Source organism: Podarcis gaigeae (assembly GCF_964106915.1).
Source record: "Podarcis gaigeae genome assembly, chromosome: 8".
Taxonomy (NCBI): Eukaryota; Metazoa; Chordata; class Lepidosauria; order Squamata; family Lacertidae; genus Podarcis; species Podarcis gaigeae.
Genome location: NC_139684.1, coordinates 67,848,315 through 67,872,899, shown reverse-complemented (window position 1 = coordinate 67,872,899; position 24,585 = coordinate 67,848,315). Strand labels below are relative to the sequence as shown.

The window sequence follows — 24,585 nt, the reverse complement described above, 5'->3', positions numbered from 1 at the left end:
CAGTCATTCTCCCTATAAAAGTAGCCAGCCTCTCTCTCTCTCTCTCTCTCTCTCTCTCTCTCTCTCTCTCTCTCTGTGTGTGTGTCTGTGTGTGTGTGTGTCTGTGTGTGTCTCAGCCAGTGTTGTGTTGTTGCAGACAGAGTGGCTCCAGGACTCCAGTAAACCAGTAACTAAGACTGTGCCTCTGTGAAGAGTCAGGTAGCTGCTATGAGCACTCTGTGTATGCTCTTTAACTATGCTGTTTACGAACAACTTTATTTTCTGAAGTAAAAGTTTTATTCTGTTTATGAAGAAGACTCTGCGTGATAAATTTACCGCTGCGCGACAAGATGGCCTGGGGAGAGTCCAAAGGGCCTGATAGTGAGGGCTGCATTCAGACCCTGGGACTGTGTTTCCCCACCCTGCTATGAGATAGCCCAGTATTATTATGCCCATTTTACAGCTCAGTGAAGACTGAGGCCACAATCAAAAGCTTCACGTGAAATTACTGCATACATTACTCTTACATGAGAGATATGAATAAAGGCCAGTTGTGTCTTTTAGTACCACAGCAGCTTTCTACAACTGAATCGGGGTGGGAGAGGTGTTGATTGTCTGTCAGATCTAGAAATGAGCCAACAGAAATGACTTTTTCCCCCTCCCCCAGTCGTTACCAACACTTGTGGGCACATGACTTCTCAATGAGTGGGAGAACAGCAACACCCTTCTCTGCCAGTACTCACAGGCAGAAAGGACAACCGCCGTAATTACATTCCACTATAAACAGAGCTCTCGAGTTTAATTTACATTATTCTCTTTTTATTATTTATTGGCAACATTTAATTACCACATCCTTCACCATCCGTAATTAAAGATTCAAAACAGGCTTGACGACTCAATTAGGGTCTTTTAAAAGTTTTATTTTGGTGTGCGCCTCCATTAAATTAAGGTTCAACTTTTACTGGAAGTCTTTAATATCGCAACGCATTAAACCGACGGCTTGCTTTGTTATGTATAAATCACCCCAGACAAAAGCTGGCAAGCTCTTACTCAGAAATCCCTGGTCACAATGTAATTTTATTTTGCAGTCAGGCATGGCATAAAGGAGTCCCTTCCTCTTCCTTTTTGCTGTAAAGCCAACAATGGTTAATTTTACCCAGCAAGCCCCCATTAATTCCTAAGGGGTCTGCTATATCGTGATATATTTTTCTTGCTAGCATTTGGGAATTTGGGGGTGTTTCTTAACGACAAAGTTTAGTCATTTTGACATGGTCCCTTAGGGATCATGAAGGAACTTTAGGCTACATTCACACCATGCATTTAAAGCACCATTATTCCATTTTAAGCAACCACAATTCCCAGAGTGGCTTTGGGGAATAACCAGCCTCATATAACCAACGTACTTAAGTCTAATGAATGCATGAAGGGGTTAATAACATAGAGAAAGATGCCCTGACAGGCTTAGCCTAGGTCACACACCTTTACCTTGGGAGGAAATGGGTAATCAAGTCTTTGTTCCCTCCCCAGTCCACCTGAGAAGATCAGTATGTGAAGAAGGTTGAACTGGTTGCTGCAGCTCAACTCCATGACTCTCACAAGCCACTCTTGCGTTCCCATACCAATAACTTAGGAACTTTCACCATTTTACTGCTAATCTGAATTTTACTGCCTGTGTGACTTTACTGAAGCACATGAATCTGACCTTCAGAGAATTTGTAAGTAAACCATTTTTTAATGTTAAACGTGTGGTCTTTTCCTATGCTGGGGGAAGAGGGAAACTTGGAAATAAACTTGTTAAGAGGTCATTTTGGAACTCACTTAGGGGGAATATAACAGCCTATATTTCCATGCTGCATGTTTCGTGCTTTAAATCTCTGCTGAGTTTCTCTCACCAAAGAGAACTTGCCCCAAACTTGGATCTTTGCATCCAGGAATTCTCTCTCTCATATATATCACCAACAGGTTTAACAATCAAGGAAACTCTGAGAATTGTAAGTCTGGAGGGAAATAGGGACCATTCTTTCTTTCTTGCATTTATATTCTAACTTTTTTTCCAAGGAGCTCAGGGTGGCATACTTTTTCATTCCTCATTTAACACGTACAACAACTCTGGGTTAGGCTGAGAGACAGTGACTTATGCAAGCTAAGTTTCATGGCCAAGTGGAAATTTGAACCTTAGTCTCCCAGGTCCTGAGGACTTCTGGTTTATGCGGGTAGTGAATGGATGCTTAGGACTTGGGTTCTGGGACAGCCATCTGATTTATTGCTTTATAACCTGTTAACAGCTTAGTCTCACCCTTCCAGGTTCGCTTCTTGAATATTTGAAGCCAGAGTAACCAGTCCAAACTATTGGATACGGGTGCATCATCTGAAACATGGTGATGTTTTGTATCCTACCATCTTACTTTTGTGAAAGCATTCTTCTCCCTCCTACTTAGGCCATATGGCTCAATGTTTTGTATTTACCTCTTGCTATTAATTATTCTTCGTCCATTTTTTAAAAATTGCTCGTTACTTTGGGTGCTATTTTGTGGAGAAATGGCATACAAATAAACAGGTGGTGTTGATTATGATATGAGCAAACTCCAAGACCTGCTGAATTACTGTCTGTCATGCAGATGCTATGGAAAACAGAAAGGCAAAATGGTCAGCAAACTTTTTCAGCAGGGGGGCAGCCCACTGTCCCTCAGACTTTGTGGGGGGCCGGACTATAAGCCATCCCTCCCCCACGACTCTCCCCTCCCTTCTCCACAGCACTGGAGGAGCCCCGGTGGCTGCTTACCTGTGTCTTGCGAGCGGCAGAGGCTGGCGGTGGCAGCAGAGGCAGAGGGACAGTGAGCGGCATGTGAAAGGGCTCTGGAGAGGGGCTGCTTAAAATGGTGGCTGCTCAAGAGCTGCTGCTACTGGCACCAACAAAGCCCAGCCCTCTTCCTCTTCTAGGCAGGGCGGGGAGAAGCCAGGAGGAGGGAGGGAGGGAGGGAGGGAGGAGGAGGAGGAGGAGGAGGAGGTGGTGCCATGTGAGGGAGGGGGGAGGGAAAGACGTGCGTGATGGCAATCCACGCGGCGATTCCCAGACCATCCACGGGCTGGATCCAGAAGGCAATTGGGCCTGATCTGGGCCATGGACCTTAGTTTGCTGACCCATGGTGTAGCCATACCTGAATAGGTGTGCTGTTTAATGGACAACATCTTTCCATCCCTAGAACAGAAGTTTCACCGACTGGGTTATGTAAGTCAGGAGAGGGGAATCTCCAGCCTATGGGTTAAATGTGGCCCCTCAACTTATCTAGCCCTCTCAAAGTCACACCCTGCCTCTCCTCAAGCCACACCCCTCACTGGTTCTTCTTCCTACCATCCCTGAATGTTACAGCCTGGCTGAAATGTCCCATTGAACTCTGAGAATTCATCTGGCTTAACTGGATGGAGGGGGGAGATTTGTGATGATGTTGCCTTCCACAGAGATTGAAAATGTCAGTCGGCATGATTCCCGTAACAGAGTTACAAGGGAATCAGTGCAAGTTTCTATTATTATTATTAAGCCAAGAACCATCCCCCCTCCCCCGAGCACATGAATAAAATTTTAGAACTTCCTTTTTGCCATTTGAAAATGTTTTATTTCATTGGCTTCGTTTTTTTGTTTTGAATTTTATTAAAAAGGAAGGGAGAAAGAGCACCACTGATTTTGTAATACCGATAAACATTATCCATATGAACAACAGTGTCTATATATATTTACACATATGCCTCTATATACATAGGTCTCTATGTACAAATGCCCATCAACAAGATTTTTGTGTTACCTTGGATGCAAATCTCAAAGAGAGTTGGAAAGTTGTTACCCTTTATAGCACTTGGATTTATTTATTTTTTAAAATGCTTGCCCTTGTTGAGAGATAAGAGTGAAAATATCAAACATCTGGCCATATGAGGTTCTTCTCAAACTCTGAATTTTCCCTAGAGACTGAAAGAATCATTGTATGAGTTGCCTTTTCCCCTTTCCTTCCCTCCGCACATCATTTGGGTGGGGAATCAGCTCTGAGCTCCCACATGGATCTGTAGAAAATAACTCTGTAGGTCTCTGGTTCACCTATGCTCTGGTCAGAATCATTTGGCAGCTGGCTGATACACCAACAAGACATAGCGCATGAACCAAGTGGTACCCTTTAGCAAATGCAGCTCATCTCAGAAATGAGATGTGACATTGGGCTCATTGAGAATGCAGACATTTGATGTTAATTTCCACAAATGAAACCAGGTCTACATTTCATTAACCTCAGCATCCCCTGCAAATCCTTAGTATCTATTCTGTTAGGTCACACCAGCCTATCAGAATCAATTAACCACCCAATCTCCCACCTATCAGCAGATCCATACTACATACATCCATTTTATTTGATTGCTGCCTTACAGGAAATAAACAGAGGAGTAAGACTGTAGAATTACTCCTCCTCCAGCCTGCTATTTTTGCAGCAAAAGCTATCGACAAGACTGGAATGGATGAATGTATCTATTTCTCTTCTTTCTCACTTTGTGGTTTTTAAAATCCACAATCCCCTTCTATTTTCTTCGGTAATGTTTCATTCTGGATTGTTTGGTCTTTTAATGTGTTGTAAACTGCTCTGAGAATTTTTCCTAAAATTGTAAAGCTGTATAGAAATGAAATGAATAATAATATTTTTTTTACAGTAAAAAAAATTAAAAAATCATTCCAAACATGTTTTTAAATACATAATTTCACTCCAAAATATTTTTTTAGATATTTAATTGCATATTTTAATAATATAAACTGCTGGCAGCTGCAATAATTGGAGGAGTGCTAAAGCCAGTGAACAGCTAAGTTCTCATGCACATATGAGTCTGAAAGGCGCAGATCAAGGCATTCAGTGTAGAAATTCAGAAAGGACGAATTCCTAAGCTGCAAGAGAATGGAGCATTTTAAACATATCTTAAAGTGGAACAATAATGAAGCTGGATGGGGATGAAGATGATGATTTGGCACTTCCTCGAGTGGGGAGGATACGTGACAATATAGGGTTGGAAAGATTTTTTTCCAATCTTAAATTCAGTTCTCCATATTTTGCAATTTTGAAAATAAAACCGCATAAAAATTAATCAACAATTCAGTGCTAATTTTTCCTAATAGGTACATTTTTGTATGTGTACAGTTTTGACTAATGTAGACATTTTTGTATGTTATTTTTCTCTAATGTATTGCTTTTTATTGGCATTTTGGGTAAATATTGTCTGGTTGAAGTACGACATCACAAAATTCAGTTATGCGTGAATTTGAAGGAGGACCCTGTTTTGGTTTGCACATTGTTTTGAAAAAATGCAAGTCTCATTGATTTGCCTTTGAATGCAAACTGACTCAAATTTCTCTCTAATGTCACCACTGGGTTTTAAGAGAACTCTGAAAATATCTTTCTTTCAGCCTGCTTTGGGGTAACATTTGGGGAAATGGCTGCACATGTGGATGGCTTTAACGAATGGTTTAATTGCCATGTTTTGGGTATTCGTTTTTTAATATATAGTTTGTTATGGCATCGAAAAGTGAAAATGCTGCGAAAACCTAAATACAGTGGTGCCCCGCAAGACGAATGCCTCGCTAAACGAAAAACCCGCAAGACGAAAGGGTTTTCCGATTTTTTAGCGGCTTCGCAAGACGAATTTCCCTATGGGCTTGCTTCGCAAGACGAAAGCCCATAGGGAAATCTCCGGGGACAGCGGGGAAGCGCAGTGCGCCTTCTCCTCTGTTCCCGGACCTGTCCTAAGGCTTGCGGTGGGAGGTCCGGGAACAGAGGACAAGGTGCGCAGCGCTTCTCCTCTGTTCCCGGGGCTTGCGGTGGGAGGAGGGTTTTTAAAATCGACCCGGGACAGCGGAGAAGTCTCCGCTGTCCCGGGAAGGCAGGCGGGGGGAAGCAAAGACCTTCGGGCCCCCCCCCAGCCTTCAGAAGAGGTCGGGGGACAGACTGTCCCCGGCCCTGGTCTGAAGGCAGTTTCCATAGGAACGCATTGATTGATTTTCAATGCATTCCTATGGGAAACCGTGCTTCGCAAGACGAAAAGACTTGCGGAACGAATTAATTTCATCTTGCGAGGCACCACTGTATCAAAATACATTTTTTAAAAAAAATCCTGTGTTTTTCTGCATTTTTCAGTGTGCCCTGAAAGTCCTTTCAATAAATAAATGTGTATCACCTCTCAGTCTACTCTCAGTCTAGGCTAAACATATCCAACTCCTTCAACCATTCCTCATAAGGCCTGATTTCCAGATCCTTTATCATCTTAGTCACCCTTCTGCTGCAGCTTGTCAATATCCTACTTGAACTGTGGTGCCTGGAACTAGACACAGTATTCCAGGTGGGGTCTGACTCAGGTGGAGTAGAGTGGTACAGTAACTTCCTCTCTGGATACTATACCTCTGTTGAAGCAGCATTACTAGGATTGTATTACTTTTCTGTTGGTGCTGCATGTTTTCTGGAACACTGACCTGAGAAATGCACTTGAATGGCATGATTCTCCCTACGCCTACCGCACTGTGGAAATCTAGAATATTTTATCGCCTCTCAACATCTGCTCTTTTCTATTTCCACAAGCTAAACAAGACTCCACTCCAGTACGGGTCCCATTTATCATTCTTTAGGGCAGGAGGGTTTCCTGGCACAGCTGGGTGGATCAACTTTTATACCCAACCCACTAAATCCTGAGGTGACCTTTGGAATTAGCTGAGGAGAGGCTATCTCGAGCTTGTTTTATCTGACACGAGCCCTCCCTGTGCTCGGTTGCGACTTGGCAGGCACTCTCCTACCCAACCTAGGTTAGTATAGGACTTGTTCTGTTTGCCGTTTACTTGGAGACATATAGAGTCCCCCGTGCAAGAGGTCCCACTTGGCTTTGAATTTCTTGTGGGGATCGTTTGCCCATACTGGCCTTGGTCATCAGGTGGTTCTCCATTGCAGGGGGAAGTTACAGTGTCAGGTTCGGTAAACTGGGACACAAGGAGAAATAATTGGTGAGCACCTTGAAGCAAGTTCTAGGAGATGAAGGTCTGCTTCTTCAGACCTATCAATATTTTATGGCTGGAGGGTAGGGGCAGGAACCCTGCTCAACCACTCAAAGCCTCATGGCTATAGGGGTGTGGGAAGAGTTCAGAATTCCCTCAATGTGCTAGCAAGGAGTGGGGAATTAACTGCTCCGAGGCCTTGAGCCATGGGAGCTCGTCCAACAAATCTGAGACTGAGGGATCACATTCCTATCACTCAGATTTCTAGAGATTAATAAATTCAGACCATTCTGATAGCCTGTTTCGCATAGCAATCTTACCCATTTGAAGATCCAGTTAAAATAATTCAATACATTTGTTGCCATTCAAAACCCCAACTTTTGTTTAGCGTCTCTCTTTTACAGATGTGTGGATGCCACATGACACGTGAGTTTATTACACAATCTGCCTCTACCGAGGTTATTTATATATATAAATTCCTTGGAAGGATAGCTTTTGTATGAACTGTCTTGTCTTTATTGAAGGCATTAGCATTTTTCATACAAATTTGTGTTTCTCCAGTGGGATGAATGAAGCAGCCCGTTACGTCTACTCGGGCGACCAGGAGTCCACACACAGAGTTAAAGCTTCTGAGCATCAGCAAAACAGCCAGGTGTCGATGGACAGAGTGGGTGGGACTGCAGAATGTCATTTCCCACAAGTATCAAACAAACATATGGTGGAAAGTAAGGAACGAGAATATCAAAAGAGCCCCCAAAGTCCCGTCGTGTCATCGCAACTTCAGAGCAAAGAGACCTGGATGGTTCATTTATTAACCACTGCTGCTTTTTTCATCATGCAGGTTGGGAAAATGTTCCTCTCATCCAAACCTGAACATCTAGCATCCCTTTAAAATAATTTTTTTAAAAAAAAACTGAATTGCAATCCGATGCACGTTTGCATGACACCAGAGCTTGAATGCAGTGGGAGTAAATGTGCATAGGATTGCATTGGCACAGTCTCCTTGATCCAAAATATCTGAGGGATGGATGCCCCAGTTCAGCTTTAGACATTCATAGCCATCAGGGCTGCAATGCTTTGCCATTAATAGATTCAAACCATTCTGGTAGCCTAAAAAATGTTGCCCCATTATTCAGGCAGATTAAAACTTTTTGCAAAATTGTTTTTTTAATAAAAAAAATAACAGTTATGTATCAAAATTGGCATCCCCACTGTGTGTGAGAGAGAGGGGAATTATGCTTCTATGATGATGCTTGCTGCAATATGTGTACACATCTTGATAAACAAAATATGCTTATTCGCTTTTTATTTATTTATTTGCCATGTAAACAGACTTTTCCATTTGGATGGGCGTCAACTGTTGGGGTGTCTGATCCAGAGGAGATGCACATGGCAGTAGCTGTTTATTTCCCCATAAATAGGGCCGCACTGCTTTGTAACGAAAACAATGGATATTAGCAAGCATCCTCAAAATAATTGCTTGACTTATATCTTGCTTGCTAGATGTATAAGGTGAAGGTTTCTGAGCACTACTTCCATAAAACATTTTTCCCCAAGGAAGGACACCTTTCTGGTATTTGGGACACATCCTGTGTTACTTTTCATCAAGGAGACTTACCGTATGACACTATGTGTACTCTGAAATAGAATCCTGCACTAAGAATGGCTGGATTTGGCAACCAATATAAAGAATGCAAATAAACCCAATCTGCACAATGCCTCTTAATTTTGCAGGATTCCAAAATCTTTACCATTTTGTATAATCTGTTCCGATTTTTGTAGTCATAGGAGGTGGCCGGGAGCTGTGCAGAGCACTGAAACGCCATTGCCAGTCTCTGAAAATCCAACTCAGCAAAACCTCTGTCTTCAGAGAGTTTATCAAACATTTCAGGAATGAATCTGTGATCTTGAAGACTGGAACTCAGTCATGTGTTGTTGTTCTTTTTTTAAAAAAAACCACACACTAAGATGAAAGGTCTCAGCAAGCTGAATTCAGTGCCACATTCTACACCCTTGTGAAATAGTGCCATTGGCACAGCCTTTTAATTACTCTTGTAAAAAGTTTGTAGAAAAATGAATGGTGGTTGCCTTTGCTTTGAACACAGGAAGCCACATGTTGCTATTCACAAAAGTAGCATTTCTCAGTATGAATCTCTATGTTCAGAAAGGTGTAGAGGAGCCCTTTAATTTCAGCTTATGGTTTCCATCAGTTTCACCCTCAAATAATTCCCCCCACTACTCTGGCATTGATATCCAGCATAAGTGCCATAATGTACCCTAGGCCTTGTTTGGCTTCCTCTTAGCTAGGAGGAACAATTTTGGTTTTCATTTTTGCACAGTGACCTATTGAACTGTCTTTAACCCCTGCAGGAAAGTGGTGTCCTAAATCTCTTGGAGGCACCATTGGTCATCTGGATGCAAAAGCCAGTGGCTGAATACAAAAGAGGGCTGGTTTCTATCACATGACTAGAAATCTGTACTCATTAGGGGTCTGCGAGGCTTGTCCCCACCCCAATTTCAGAATACCTTTTGCCTTTGCTACTCTTTGCTTCACATTTCTTAGCATTTCATCCATCTTGGTATTCCCATTTGTTGATGTTGGGCTCCCCCCCCCCCAGTTTTACTACTTTGTGCCCCCAGCTTTGGTGCTGCTGCAGCTGTGCAAAGATTCATTCCTCCTGGCAGCAACCAGGCTATTCCCCCCCCCCCAAGATTGTCCTGAACATTGTGCCATTTCAGGGCATTGTGGAACAAATAGTGATCCCCACATAATCTGGTGGCTCCCAATTTGGCCGACATCACCATTCTGGAATGATGCAGATATTTGGGGAATGAATGGGGACTGCCAGGAATGGCTGCCAAATAAGGTAACCCTCCTAAATGTGCACAAAAGGGGGTTCTGGATAGGTCTCCCATCTGTTCCCCTTTGCATACCTCTAGCCACCAAGAGTCCTCTGCTTTCTTTGCTAGTTCAGCCAGTGTCTTGGCCAATCAGGATTTTAGGGGAGCAACTGAGACTGCAACTAGGGTCCTTCAGTGGTGAGATGAAGAGCTTCTTTGCAGGAAGACACTCCTCTGTTAATTATCTGTGAAAAGTATGTTACCCAGAGTGGGAGGTGGTTGATGGAGGAAAGGGAAGGAAAGTGGCCCCACAGATTCTGACACACACACACACTCCAGCTGCAGGCCCAACTTCACAGCTAAGGGCACAGAATGAAGAAATGCTACCCACTCAACTCTCTTATTCTTCTGCTGGTAACCACCACAACTTAAGCTTTTAAAGTTCTGATTCACTGAACCAAGCTACAGAAAATAAATGTGGAAGTGTCTGTCCCTGTGTGCCGGGAGAGCAGGCTTACCTTTCCAGGTAAAATGAATTTGAACCGCATTAGTCCTATGTGCTGAAATAATTTACAAGTGACCTGCTTCCATCTCAAAGTCACAGCCAACCCACAACCTGAAGCTCAGGCCTGACCCTTACAAAAAAATGGATCTGCATTGCCATTGGCATCTGTCTCATCCCCATTTGTTGGCCAGTTCTCAGAAATATGGTCAAACCCCTTTGGAGGATAGACCTTTCTGCTGAATCACTTGCTGGCGGTGTCCGAAACCACTGTATGTATGTGTCTGAGATAGAGACAGAGTTAGTTCTAGTGGCTGACATTCTGAAGAATGGTGTGATATCTGGGGTGATTCAGTGTTGGGGAAGCCCTCTTGAAAATGCCTTGAAAGGGCTGGAGGATTGACGCTCTAAAAGGGAAGCCCCTTCTAAAGCTTCTGCTGTTTGGAGTGGAGTATCCAGGCACAAAGACATGGTGGTTGTTACAAAATCTGGTCTGGCTACCTTAGTCTTGGAGCAAGTAGCCTGTGTGCTTTCTTTTTCTTAGATAATCCCCAGAATTCATTCACTGTGTTTTCCTACAGGTAAGGTTAGACCAGGGATAAATTCAGAAACACTCTTTGGAGGCAGGCATTAGTCTGGAAACAATAAACGTAGGGTAATAAACAAAGAGCGAAAAACTGTACACGTCCCAATTTCCACTGTCAGTCCAAGATGGCGCACACTTTCCCACAGAAGGGTGGTTGCCAAGATTTTGCATGGTCGCCTTCAAAGAGCTTCTTATAAGCTTTCAGAACACCACTGTTTCTTCAAATCTCCTGTGGTCGTTGTGAAAGATGCTGGACTTCAGCTCTCCTCCCAGTCTCGGTGGCATGGATCCCTTTCTATGCTGTGATTGGTGCAGTCACAAGGAGATTAAGCCTGATGCTCTTCCAGCACACCGGTGTCCATACATGCACAAACAACACACAGGTGCCAAACTCCAGGCTGGCACATACACAATCATTTTGTAGATGGGATGAGTTTGTGTAGGCTCTGCTCTGCCAGCAGCTGGAGAAGTGGAAGCAGAAGCTTAGGAGGAAAGATGAAGGTAGGGGATGGACAACATGGCCCCGTATCTTGCCTTTTTAGTTTTCATTCTTTTCCTTGTATTCTCTTCTCTCCTCCTCCTCCTCCTTGCTCTTACTCAAAAGTCTGGATGCAAAATGCATGTTTGGCACAAACCCAAAACAAACACTTGCCTGCGCGCTTCTGGCAAGGTGCTATCTGGTCTCCAGTGACTCCAGGTATTCCAGGGCTATGTCATAGCAGAAGTGGTACTGTTCCTTTAAGGAGGAGGGGGAGGAGAAAAGAAGGGTTGTTAAGAACGGGCAAAGTGCACATTCACAAATGCGTTTCCCCATAAAATAAGCATTTGGTACATAAGGTACACATTCTTATGGGCACATTTTGTTCAACAAAACGGCATCATAAAAGTGCACAACTTGACTGGGAGTGAAGGCAATTTCAGGAGTGTCAGATCAGCTCAGTCCACTGCAAAAAGCATACCAAGCAAATTTCTCCTCTGTCTCTGGCCCAGCCTTGTGAAAAATGCTGGTAAACACCCAGTGCAGGATTTACATATAAGCTAAACAAGCTATAGCTTAAGGCCCCACACTCTTGGGGGCCCCCCAAAAATTAAAGGAAATAAAACTAGATGTGCATTTCCAAAATACAAGATAAAAAATAAATAAAATCTACATACAGCAACAGTATTCGTGTTGTGTAGGCTCCTATGATGTACATATTTTGTTATGTGCAAATGGCTTTAGATACCTATTAGGTACATAAATTACCATATAGCATATATTCAATACAAAAAAGAGCGACAATTTGTTGTTGACAAAGGACAGCTGGACATATAAAGGGCCCCATTACCTTCAGTAGCTTAGGGCCTCATCAAACCTAAATCTGGCCCTGAAAACACCTCTTTGCTGGAGAAATTCACTGCAATTTAATTCTTTATCACTTTATTTATTTTTATATTGGTATCTCACCTTTCCTCCAAGGAGATCAAGATGGTGTATATATTTCTGCTTCTCCTCATTTTATGCACCCCCAACAACCCAGTGAGAGAAGTTAGGCTAAGAGATGGTGACTGGCACCAGGTCAGGATCAGTGATGAGCTATATATTAGTTCCAGGGTCACAGACAACATGGGTTGTATGTAACCCATGCTAGGCCTTCTCAGAGCAGACCTGCTATTTTTTCTTGTTGTTGTTCATTTCAGTGGGTTTACTGTGATGAAAATACAACACTGCGTCTCTGAGAAACACTTCACTGAGGAACACTATTCACTAAAAACATGGGGTGTGGGTTATGACCCTCTTGTGTTGCTTGCAGGCCCCATGGCTGGCTGCTGAGGGAAACAGGATCCTCATCTAAATGAGCATTTGATCTGGAACACAGCAAGGTGACTGATACTGAATCAGACCACTGGTCCATGTAGCTCCTTATTGTCAGTGACTAGGCAATGTAGCATCCTCCACATAAGGTAAGGTAAAGGACCCTGGACGGTTAGGTCCAGTCAAAGTTGACTATGGGGTTACAGCACCCATCTCACTTTCAGGCCAAGGGAGCTGGCGTTTGTCCACAGACAGCTTTCTGGGTCATGTGGCCAGCATGACTAAATGCTTCTGGTGCAACGGAACACTTTGATGGAAACCAGAGCACACAGAAATGCTATTTACCTCCCCGCCACAGCGATACCTATTTATCTACTTGCACCAGCATGCTTTCAAACTGCTAGGTTGGAGGGCTGGGACCGAGCAACGGGAGCTCACCCCATCGCGGGGATTCAAACTGCCAACCTTTTGATCAGCAAGCCCAAGAGGCTCAGTGGTTTAGACCACAGTGTCCCCCATGTTCCTCATCCTCCACATGCTGTAATGAGGTGTGACAGGAGCTCTCACCAACACGAACATTAAAAATGAGATAAACAACCTCAAATACATGTAAAGGTAAAGGGACCCCTGACAATTAGGTCCAGTCGTGACTGACTCTGGGGTTGCAGCGCTCATCTTGCTTTATTGTCCGAGGGAACTGGCGTACAGCTTCCGGGTCATGTGGCCAGCATGACTAAGCCGCTTCTGGTGAACCAGAGCAGCACATGGAAACACCGTTTACCTTCCCGCCAGAGCGGTACCTATCTACTTGCACTTTCATGTGCTTTCGAACTGCTAGGTTGGCAGGAGCAGGGACCAAGCAACGGGAGCTCACCCCGTCGCGGGGATTCGAACTGCCAACCTTCCGATCGGCAAGCCCTACGTTCAGTGGTTTAGACCACAGTGCCACCCGCATCCCTTTCAAACACATGAAGAATATATTAATTGCTTTGTCCATTAATATGTAATTTTACAACAAACACATAATTTTTAAAAATGCCATCCAAATAAATTAACCCTCTTCACCTCTTCCTGTACTGAGATCTCTTATGTAGGGCTTGCAATGGTAACCTGACAGCTCTTTATCTGCATACATAACTGAATATGGTTATCTCTTACCACACAGGGTTGTTAAGACAAGATGGGCATAAGGAAAAGAACCATACATGCCACTTCAACCAGGCCTTTGGCTGATTGACATCCAATGCCCTTTGAAAATGTGTTGTGGAAGGCGGAGGTAATTAACTTGTATTTATTATTGTTTTTATTATGTACTTTGTGGGGTTTTTTTAAATATATTGTGATTTTATGTTGTGAACGGCCCTGAGATCTGCAGGTACATGGCAGTATACAAATTTAACAATTAATAATAATAACAATAACTTTTCTAAGCAATGGTAGGCTATTGATCTCTTCCCCCTTTGGTGCCTGCGAACAGGGCCACAAAAGCCTCTCTGAAATGGGGTGGTATTTTTCGCCCTGCAGTAGCTGCAATCCTACGCGAACTTGCTTGGAAGTAAGCGCTATTGAATCCAGCTGGGAAAATTCAGGTCCACTGGGGAAGATGGGCTAAGATTTCACTGCATACCTTCGTTGTCCAAAAGCAAATTTCAAAATGGAAAGGAACGTTGCTGTATAAAGAAAGAGACAACAAACTCTCATGAAAGCCAGAGTGCAAAAGAATGATCTGCTATTAGGATGTCAGGAGAGTAGGAAGGAAGGGGGAGGATTTAGGCATCAGTGGAGTCCGCAACAGCCTGGGAAAGAGATGAAAGAGGAGCCAAGACCACATTTTGAAAGGGTTTTCTCTGAAGTAGAAAAACGACAGCTCCTTTTAAGAGGTCGTCTATGTAGCAGAGTGCTCTTCTTTTATCTATATCCTGCAGCTGATATGATGGATAATTCTTTTGTATTATATGAGTTTCCTACTGGGATGGTCTGAGACTATCATACATTTATGCCACAGTCGGGGGGCTGTGTGAACTGTGGGCACCTTAAAAGCGAAAAGAATAAGGATCGTGATTGATATTCTGGAGAAAATGATCTGGTGTCAGTGTTAGGTCTGAAGGCAACGGACCGGACATAGCAATGCCAATCATTTTGCCACCAATTGATCAGAAATAAACACTCCCTGAAGCACCTGCTCTGCATTTTGTACCACGTGGTGTACTGGGGCCCAGCAATAGCTGTGGCATGAAATTAGCTACATCCCAAGCCACCCAAAGCACAGGGCAGAACTACCCCAAACCCTGATTTGCCATGCTGTAGGGGGGTCTGAACTGGGCAGAGGCATCCCTCTGCTAGGCGGTGGAAGAACTGCACCACAAATTTCAGAGAAGTGAAAATTTCAAAGGGTATCTGTTTTGGTTTGTGTGTTAGTTTGAAAAATGCAAACTAGGTAGTTTCTCATTAAATGCAAAAAAAGAAATTCTTTCTCATCCCAGCTCAACTGAAAGAGGGGCTCAGGATGTGTCTGTGGCTGCCCTGCCCCCCAGGGAGGGGTGATTGGATTGCTCTGAAAATTCTTGATTTCAGTCTCCAAGATTAAGCCAATGGCCCATCTAGTCCAGCACCCTGTTCTCACAGTGGTCAACAAGATGCCTATGGGAAACCTGCAAGCAAACCCCAAGCACATTGGAACTCTCCCCACCCCACCTTCATGGTTTCCAGGAATTGCTGTTCAGAAGCTTTACTGGAGCCACCATGACTAGTAGCCATCGACAGCAGTATCATCCGTGAATTTATCCAGTCCTCTTTTAAAGCCACCCAAATTGGTGGCCATCACAGCCTCTATGGGAGCAAGTTCCATAGTTTAACTAGGCACTGCTTTGAAGAAACATTTTCTTTCATCTTTCCTGAATCTTCCAACATTCAGCTTCATTGGAGGTCCATGAACATTATAAGAGAGGGAGAAAAACATCACCTATCATATTACCTCTTCCTTGTATTTTCTCTAAACTAAAATATGTAAACCAAGAAGTCCCAAACACAGCAATCTTTTCTCATACGAGAGTTGCTCCATCTTCTTCATCATTTTGGTTGCCCCTTTTACTTTTGTTCCCTTACTCAAAATAGTACAATTGAGCTTTGGATAAAGAGTTATAATGACCTTCCAAGCTTAGAATTATGTTAGCACATCAGTTAGATGAAATAATAAGAGAATGTGGTGTTCAACTATGTATTAACTCATGGTTTTAGTTTTTGGTGTAGCATATCCCAATCCTATAACTGAGTTTTGTGCACCCAATCTCATTGATTTTAGTGGGCTATGACATGCCTAATTCTGCAGTCTTACGTTCTTATTGTCTAGAAAGAAACATACTTTTGTGTTACTAACTTGCTTTCAAATTAAAATCAATCTGGGTCTGGGTTGCACTACAGGTGACAACCATTTTGCATGGGGGTTCTGTTCCTGGCCCCCTGTCATGCCCCATTCCACCCCACCACCACCCTGTTCTGCCCTCTTCCAGGTCCAAAAGGACCCACGCGTAGGCGGTCGCATGTCAATTGGACGCAAGCAAAAATGTTGCCGCCTGTACTTCAGACTGCAGACAGGGGTTCATGCAACGGACTATGCCCTCCCAATCATTCTGACTTGGCTTTTAACATGTGGAAGGAGCAATTAAGATATAGGCAACAACAGAAGTTTGGCTGGCTGCTAGAGAAGGCATTCCATCCAAACTCTTAAGTACAATTACTTCAAAGGAAGCAGCAGCCAACTTTTCAAGAAACCAATTAGTTTCTTGTGGGTTGGGGAAACCTGAGCCCAGAGCCTCAGGTGCCAGTGGTCTCCAGAAGGGAAGAGAATCAAAGAGTGAAGGCAACTATATAAGAGACTATCTAATGCTTTTGGATTAAGAAAAAGAAGAAGAAGGTTGCTTTCCTTGATGGCAGCATTGAAACATCAAAGTTCTGTAGCAGAAAGGATGCACACAGGGGCCAGATCCTCTGCGGGTGCAAATCAGTGAAACTCTACTAATAGCAAAACAGACAAGATCTCATTTACTCCTGTGGTGGATCATTAAATTGAGTCTTCAGGAAACAGCCTTTGCAGGTTCAGCTGAGGTTGGGGAAAGATTGTGTTCCGGATGAAAACACTAGTTTGCATCTGTTAATACCTTGCAATTTAGCCCAATAGGCTGTCCAACTCTGTGCCAGTTCTTGCATTTTTTTTATTACTTTCACTTAATTCCTATCCTCCCCCCCCCCCCATTCCCCTGCTCCAATTGTGGTTTTAATTCCTAATGCAATCACATCCACCCCAAAAGACATTTCATTTTGCAAGGTAGAAATTTGATAATCCAGACTTCACAAATGTCATATTCCACCCCCACCCCCCGCCGTCGCCATTCCAGTTCTGTTCCTGGCATGACTCGCTACTTAAAGCAAGAAAATAAGATTCCGGCATTGCAGATGAGTGTGCTTAGAAAACCAAAACGTTCATCCGTAGGGTTTGGCTCTAGAACTGCACCAAAATGCACCCCTCCCAAATCCACTACCTTGTTTGCAAGCGTTTATCAAATTTTTGAGTGCATGGACTGTGAATGGGGTAGAAACATACCGTATTTTTCGCTCTATAAAATGCACCAGACCATAAGACGCACCTAGTTTTTGGAGGAGTAAAACAAGAAAAAAAATATTCTGAATACCAGCAGCCAGAACAGCAAGAGGGATCTGGCTTCTGGGATAGCCACGCAAAGCCTCTCCCAGGCAGCGGGATGAAGGCTCCCCCTGCCCAGAAGAGGCAGAAGCCAGGACAGCAAGCGGGATCTGGCTTAGCAAAGCCTCCGCAGGGCTGCACAGTGCTCCCTCTCACTGTTCTGGCTTCTGGGATAGCTGTGCAGCCTGCATTCGCTCCATAAGACACGTACACATTTCCCCTTACTTTTTAGGAGGGAAAAAGTGCGTCTTATAGAGAAAAACATACGGTACCTTTCAATTACGGCCCCAACAGTCCCACTCCCATCTACAGCTGGGTGCTATATTTGCACTATTTTTTATTTTACTTTTACTCACACAAGACAGGCTGCATCCTAGGTTCCACTCAGAGTAGAACCATTGAAACGAATTGGCCTAAATTAGTCATGCCCATTCATTGCAGTAGGCCAACTCTGAGTAGGATTAACACTGTGTACAACCATTGCCCTCATCCTCATTTTGATTTGGCTTGATCTCAATAGCTCAGTTGGCAGAGCAAAAGACTCTTAATCTCAGGGTTGTGGGTTCAAGCCCCATGTTGGGCAAAACTTTCCTGCACTGCAGCAGGTGGAACTAGATGATCCTTGTGGTTCCTTCCATTATGAAAGTCATAGCAGCATACAGGAGGCGTCCAATGCAGGCACGGACCCAACTTAGATTCGTTTAGCTTTAGCAACCTAGCTGCATAGTGTGCCCTCAGGCAATTCCTTGCAGCCAAGAAGGCCTTCTAGACATCTCTGTGTGACCTTTAGAACTCTCCACAGGCCACACCCATCTCCCTAGGCCACGCCTCTCACTGGCCCTGCTCTATACCCTCCTCAAGTGCCTTGAACTGAGATCTTACCTTTTCCTCTCTTGCCTGCCTGCTTGGATTTCTGACTTTTGTCTGGCTGGATGATCAAAGTCCTATCCCATGTTCCATCCACATTTTGCCTCTGGTCCCACCCACCAGTGGCATGTGTCCCTTAGGTTTCTCTTGATGGAATGCAGCTCACAGGTTGACAACAGATCCCACCTCAGATCTACAGCATGACTTAGCATCATGTTGAATTGCCCTCCACAACCTGCTCTTCCCAATATATAATGTGCCAAATTAGGGACAGTAAACAGCAGCAGTCGTGGTGTCTCACCACGCAGGGCCATCTCACAGAGAGATAAAGGTCCTGGATTCTACCCTGATAACTCCTGGCAAGCATGTATTGAGCTAGAGAGAGAGAGAGGAAAGTTTGGAAGGTGAGCTTAGAAACTCTTGGGAAGAGAACTGGTCAGCTCTCAGCCACCAGCCCTATCTGCTATCTTTATGCTTGGGGATCCTTGAAGGTCCACCTAGGGCCTTCCATGCCCAGCTGAAGCACCCTACAAATGGAAGCCTCCTCTAGCATCTATTGTCACACTTGTTAGAATTCCTGCTCCATGACTGCAGTCATGAGATTTTTGTCTATCACATGATGGTATATGTTTTGACTCCACAGAGTGGGAAGTGATGGAGACAGGATGTTTGTGTTACTGTGTTCTGTGAAGTGGGACTATTGTCCTTTGTTTTTTTCTCTTTGCTGTCTGATGCTAAAGAGAGAGGGAGCCATTTTCAGTGCTCCATGTGTGTTTATATGTAAATAAAGTAGATTAACCCAAATGCTGAGTTTCTGAGGTTTGTTACGCATGATGCACAAACTCTGCAGATCCCTAAGTGTGCTGGTGTCTGTTGGCATCAGTCGCTGTGATGTTCGGGCTGAAGAAAGATTATGAAGCTCCCGAATGATCGACCAGGAGGGATAGAACATGCCAGTCAGGCATGTGTCTCTGCCAGGGTCCTACTCGGGTGTAGGCTGAGCTCCTAACAACACTAACCTCCTGCCAGTTAAAGAAAACAGCAAGGCTTTCTTTCATTCCTGGTCAGGACTATGATACCAACCGCTAGCAAAAAAATGACTCTGCAAGATCAGAGCAGAAGTTCAGCATCCTGTTTCTCACAGTGGCCAACTAGGGATGCCCAGCCACAGGGCATGAAGTCAACAGCCCTCTGCAGCAACTAGTATTCAATGACATCATGCTGCTTGAGTCTGGATAGCTCAGTTGGTTAGAGCCTGCTGCTAATTACCACCAAGGATGCAGGTTCGATTGTCGTATGGGACAGATGCATATTCCTGCATTGCAGCAAGCTGGACTAGATGATCGTCAGGGGTCCCTTCCCACTCTATAATTCTATGAATATTGAAGTTCTCTTGAGCTACCATGGTTGATAGCCATTGACCAACATATCTTACAAAAGTGGTGCAAGCTAAAAGGTCATGACCACAGTTCAGAAGCAGAAAATTCTGTCATTTCCTGCCAATTCCACAGAGCTGCAAAATTTTCAAAAGGTGTAGGCAAAGGAAACTGTGCTTTTGTTACTTACAAAGGTCTCGACCATATTTGGCTTGTAGTTGCGGAGGGTCTTTGCAGCGAAGAAAACGTCCACCAGCTTGTGACACTTGATCATCTCCAAGATCATGGTGCAGGCACAGTAAGTGCCGCTTCGGCCTCCCCCGTTTCTGCAGGAGAAATTAAATGCAAGGGAACAGTCAGCATATTAAAGCAGCCCAGTGGTTACAGCATTGGGAGTAGGACCTTGGATTCTACAGCTCAAATCCCTACCCAGCCATGAAGCTCACTGGGTGGCAGCGGGTCTGTCACTAACCCTCAGCCTAGCCTACCTCACAAGGTTGTTGCAAAGAAAAAAATAGGAGGAGAAGGGAAGACATGATATAAATGTAACAACAGCAACAGAATGGTGAACTGCTTTTTATCCAGGAGTGGAGAGAGAGAGAAAGAAAGAAACAAGCCAAGGAAATGTACAGGTATCCAGTGCTTCTTTTTCCTTAAAAAATGTTTAGGGGTACTCTCATTTTGACTCAAGAAAATCACCATTTTATAGTTCAAATCAGGGAAAATAAATACAGTAAATGGACAAAAGCACAAAGATTCACAAAATGTTTAGGGGTATGTGTACCCCTTTGTCCCCCCAGAAAAAAAAGCACTGCATGTACCCAACCCAAAGGATAACTTTGAAGAGCAGAAATTATACAGACTTCTTACATTCAATAAGTAAAGCTCCACAAATCATAAGGGATTTGGACTTGAAATTTTTTTTTTATGTATGTTTTTCATTGTTTGTGTTTTTTATCATTAATCACTTCAGGATATTGTATGGGAAGCAATGCAAAATAAATAAATGGCCCTTGAGCCCAATCTTTAAGGCTTTTACGTTGGGGGGAAAAGGACACAGGAACAGTGGCTTCCCTAGATTCTAGCCAATCCTTGCATAAGGCACGTGAATAGACTGAAGCCAGATATATAGATGGCAGAAGTGGAAACTGGGGACTAGACTGAGGCTAAGTTTGTTGAACTCCATTCCCATTGAAAGCAATGATACTCAAGACATGACTCGATTGCCCCATTGATACCAATAAGACCTAAGTTCAGCTGGATCCAAAGCTCAAAGCCGAAGTCTTGTACAGAGGACTCTTAAGAATCTGTAAGTTCTCAAAGTCTGGTTTAGTAATTCCAACCGGGTCAAGAAGTGCAGAGCAGAAGCCATCACAGTAAGTTATGCCAAGTTTTAGGCTTCATCACTGTTTCTTTTTCCTCCCTGTAAAAACTGTTGAAATGATTAATTTGAGTTTTGTCTAAAGGATTTCAAAGTTTGCAGCCATGGTTTATGCAAGAGGCTGCTGAAGATTTTCTTGCTTCCCTAGAAAAGGGTCTTAAGCTCAGAATGCGCTCACCTCCCCATGTTGCATAATTACCCTGGGCTTTCCAAAGTAGCCACTTTTAAGGCTCTGGATCAAGGGGTTTGCTGTCTCTTGGGTGTAATTAAACATAGGCTGGTGGCAATGATTGAGAAATAATCCTTGCTAAGAGATTAAATTGTTGAGCAGACTCAGAAGGGCTGTTTTGCTCCTATGCAAATACAGACGGGAGTCCAAAGAAAATGGAGAGGGTGGGGAAAATGCTCATCCCACCAAAAGTCGGAGCACTTTGCTAATGGGGATAATACCAGCATTATTATATGATGGTGGTAATGCAGCATTTCAAACTCTTAAGCAAAGTATTATATAAATACTAAGCATTACATTATTTGTATTAGTGCAGGGATCCAGTATTTGGGCAAGTCAGTTTCAGGACTGCTTGGGAAAATAACTCACAGACATAAGAATTGCTGGGGCAAAAATAGCATACAGAAATAGGAATCATCTCCCAGCATGGTCTGAAATCTATAAAAATTTTGAATGGGCTCTGCATCTTACCGTTATTTAAAATGAGGCGCCGGAGGGTGTTGTGTTTCTGTATAACAAAAATAATCAAAGACCCTTTTTGTTTCTGTTTCGATATTCTTATTCTGTCTTCTCTTCTATTATTATTTTATTTTTCATAAGAAAACACCAAAGCTTTGCCATCTTTCAAGTGGTAGTGAACAGCTGAGCTGCATTTGCTGCAACATGGCCTGGTGGGAATGGTACATTGCATTTTCTGGGAGAAAAAACTGGCTACCCTGTTGACCAAAGAGGCAGCCCTCATTTCTTCTCACTCCCCAGAATGTTCCCACCCAGGAATGACGCTACATTGTGACTCCAGAAGAGACCAACGAATGCCGGCACAATTTTTGCAGAGAATCTCTTTAATCTCATCTTGTCCACTCAGAACACAGCAGTGCCTGTGGAGCGTTGTCTTTCTTCCTACTGTGGAGAAATCTGAAATGCTAATAGCCTGCAACAAGGAAATGAAGAGCCAGATTTCCTGCACTGTGGCAATTTTCAAGGATGGCAGAAAAATAAGGTCATGGCTCAGTGGTAGAAAATACGATTTCATGCAGGAAGTATAGTGTGCATGCACACGAAAGCTCATAGCAATAACAAACTTAGTTGGTCCCTAAGGTGCTACTGGAAGGAATTTTTTTTAGGAAGTATAAGTTTCAAGCCTCAGTATCTGCAGGTAAGGCTTGGGGTGGGCCAAATAAAGAGGGTGTGCTGGTCCCAAGGGTTAACCATGCGGTGAGGTCTGAGTCCAGTCCAAGATCAAGGGTGCGGTATGGAGGTTGTCCATCAAAGCTGAAGCGGAGTCCATGGCAGGGAGTCGGGTGAGGTCAGGAACTCTGGCAGAAGAGCAGGACAGGGTGCAGGCAGGAACAGGCTACCAACAATGTTGCTCCTGCAACCTGGGGCTGGCTGGCTTTTATCTGCCCCGAGGCATAGAGTGGCCCCAGTCCACAGGTGACTCGCCTCTCCTGGCCTGGAGGCGAGCACTCTTCCTGCAAGAACTTAGTTCCCTCCGCCTTTCTGCCTGAGTCTCTGCAGCTCAGGAGAGGCTGGAGGGTTACCAGACCCAGAGGCAACCTCCGCTTCCCCTGACAGGGCTGAGAGTGGAGCACCTGCAGGCAATGGGTCCTCCATCACCTCAGGAACCAGAGCAGACTCAGCTGATGCCTGCACCTGAGGATCCAGCACAGGTGAGGACTCTTCAGGCTCAAGCCCCAGCCCTGGCTCAGCTGGTTCTGGAGGCAGGGAATCCTGTGCAGGCTGGGATTCCTCAGGTTCAGCCTCCGAGTCTGAATCCCAGGCCATCACAGAGGGATGCACTCATCCCCTGGGGCTGACGTTCCCCATCCCTCTTTTAAAGTTACGGTTTAGGCTTTAACAGCTCCACGTTAGCCAAACTAAACAGCTGCAAATGACATCAGCACTATCTCAAGCTTCCAGAGCAAATCTCTTTATTTATTTATTTATTTATTTATTTATTTATTTATTTATTCCTTCCTTCTCCAGCACCTGTTTTGTTTTGTGTAAAGTGATGAGACCCAGTGAAGCTCAGACTTTCCTCCCCCCCCTCCTCCCCCACACTCCCCTATTATTTCAGGCATGTTGCCAGTTTACACTGTAAAATCTGCAGGGCATGGATTCCCATCAGAGCTAATAAATCCTTTACACCTGATATAATCAAATTAGCCAGACACATGCAAGATTGCTGTTTGTAAGCCAGAAGTTGCTTCTTCTTCTTTTTTTTTCTCTCTCTCCTGTCTCTCTGTTGTTTCAACTTTGCCCTCTGGAAAGCTCTGGATGTTGCAAATACACTGCCAAATTATCCTTCGGCTAACGAAGACAGACAAGATGGTAATTCATTTTTTATTAAAAGCTTTCTGGTTGCCCCAATCAACCTGGAAACATAAAAGTTGCCATACACACACACACACACACACACACACACCCCTTTTTTGGAGGGGGTTTAAACCATCAACATATGAGGATCAATAGACTTTTCCACCACTTCCTCAGAACCTACACAAAGCTAAATCTGTTAATGATAAACAGTTGGCCATTATGAACACACTTTCAAAAGCCTGGAGAGACCAGGTTGGCAAAGGCTATACTACAAAAAGAACAACTTTGTTGTAACACAACATTACACCAGCATCGCAAATCCTTCTTAACAATTAAACCAAGAGGTAATAGAAGTGGAGGTGGCTTGGTAAAATGAAACCACCTCCTTCCAACTGAGAAGGACGGAAGAGTAATGAAATTCCCTCTATACTGTGGTACCTTGGGTTACATACACTTCAGGTTACAGACTTCGCTCACCCAGAAATAATACCTCGAGTTAAGAACTTTGCTTCAGGGTGAGAACAGAAATTGTGCAGTGGTGGTGCAGCGGCAGCAGGAGGCCCCATTAGCTAAAGTGGTGCTTCAGGTTAAGAACAGTTTCATGTTAAGAACGGACCTCCAGAACGAATTAAGTACTTAACCCTAGGTACCACTGTACAAGATTGGATTCAAAAGCTGACAGAATATGCAGAATTAGATGGTCTATCAGAAAAAATAAAGAATAAATCAAAACAGGAATTTGTTTCAAAATGAGAGGTTTTCAAAGAATATTTGAAATATAAATATAGTAGTTTAAACTCGGTTGCAGCATTCGATGAACTTCAGTAATAGTTGCAAGGCAGATATAAGAATTAAGATGTATTAAGAAAAGGTTTAATTATAATAAAAGTGTGTATTGGCAATAAGTTATATGGCATCAAAATATGGAATAGACAGGAGGTTGGGTCTTTAGTGTTAAGACCAATTTATGTCTTATTGTTTGTTAAGAAAAATCTGTGTCTATTGCTA

General features: G+C 43.7%; 1 protein-coding gene across 7 annotated transcripts in view; it reads right to left on the bottom strand.

Annotated features, from left to right (window-relative positions):
- Positions 1-7,475: 7,475 nt before the first annotated feature.
- Positions 7,476-24,585, bottom strand: part of PTPRU (protein tyrosine phosphatase receptor type U) — a 369,964-nt gene continuing 352,854 nt past the window's right edge. For all 7 annotated transcript variants that reach the window (XM_083750621.1, XM_083750620.1, XM_083750615.1 and 4 more), the window contains 2 exons: positions 19,839-19,974; positions 7,476-11,647 (listed from right to left, as the gene is read on the bottom strand). In XM_083750621.1, coding sequence (XP_083606747.1) covers positions 11,585-11,647; positions 19,839-19,974 — 199 coding nt within the window. In that variant the 3' untranslated portion in view covers positions 7,476-11,584. The remainder of the gene's footprint in view (positions 11,648-19,838; positions 19,975-24,585) is intronic.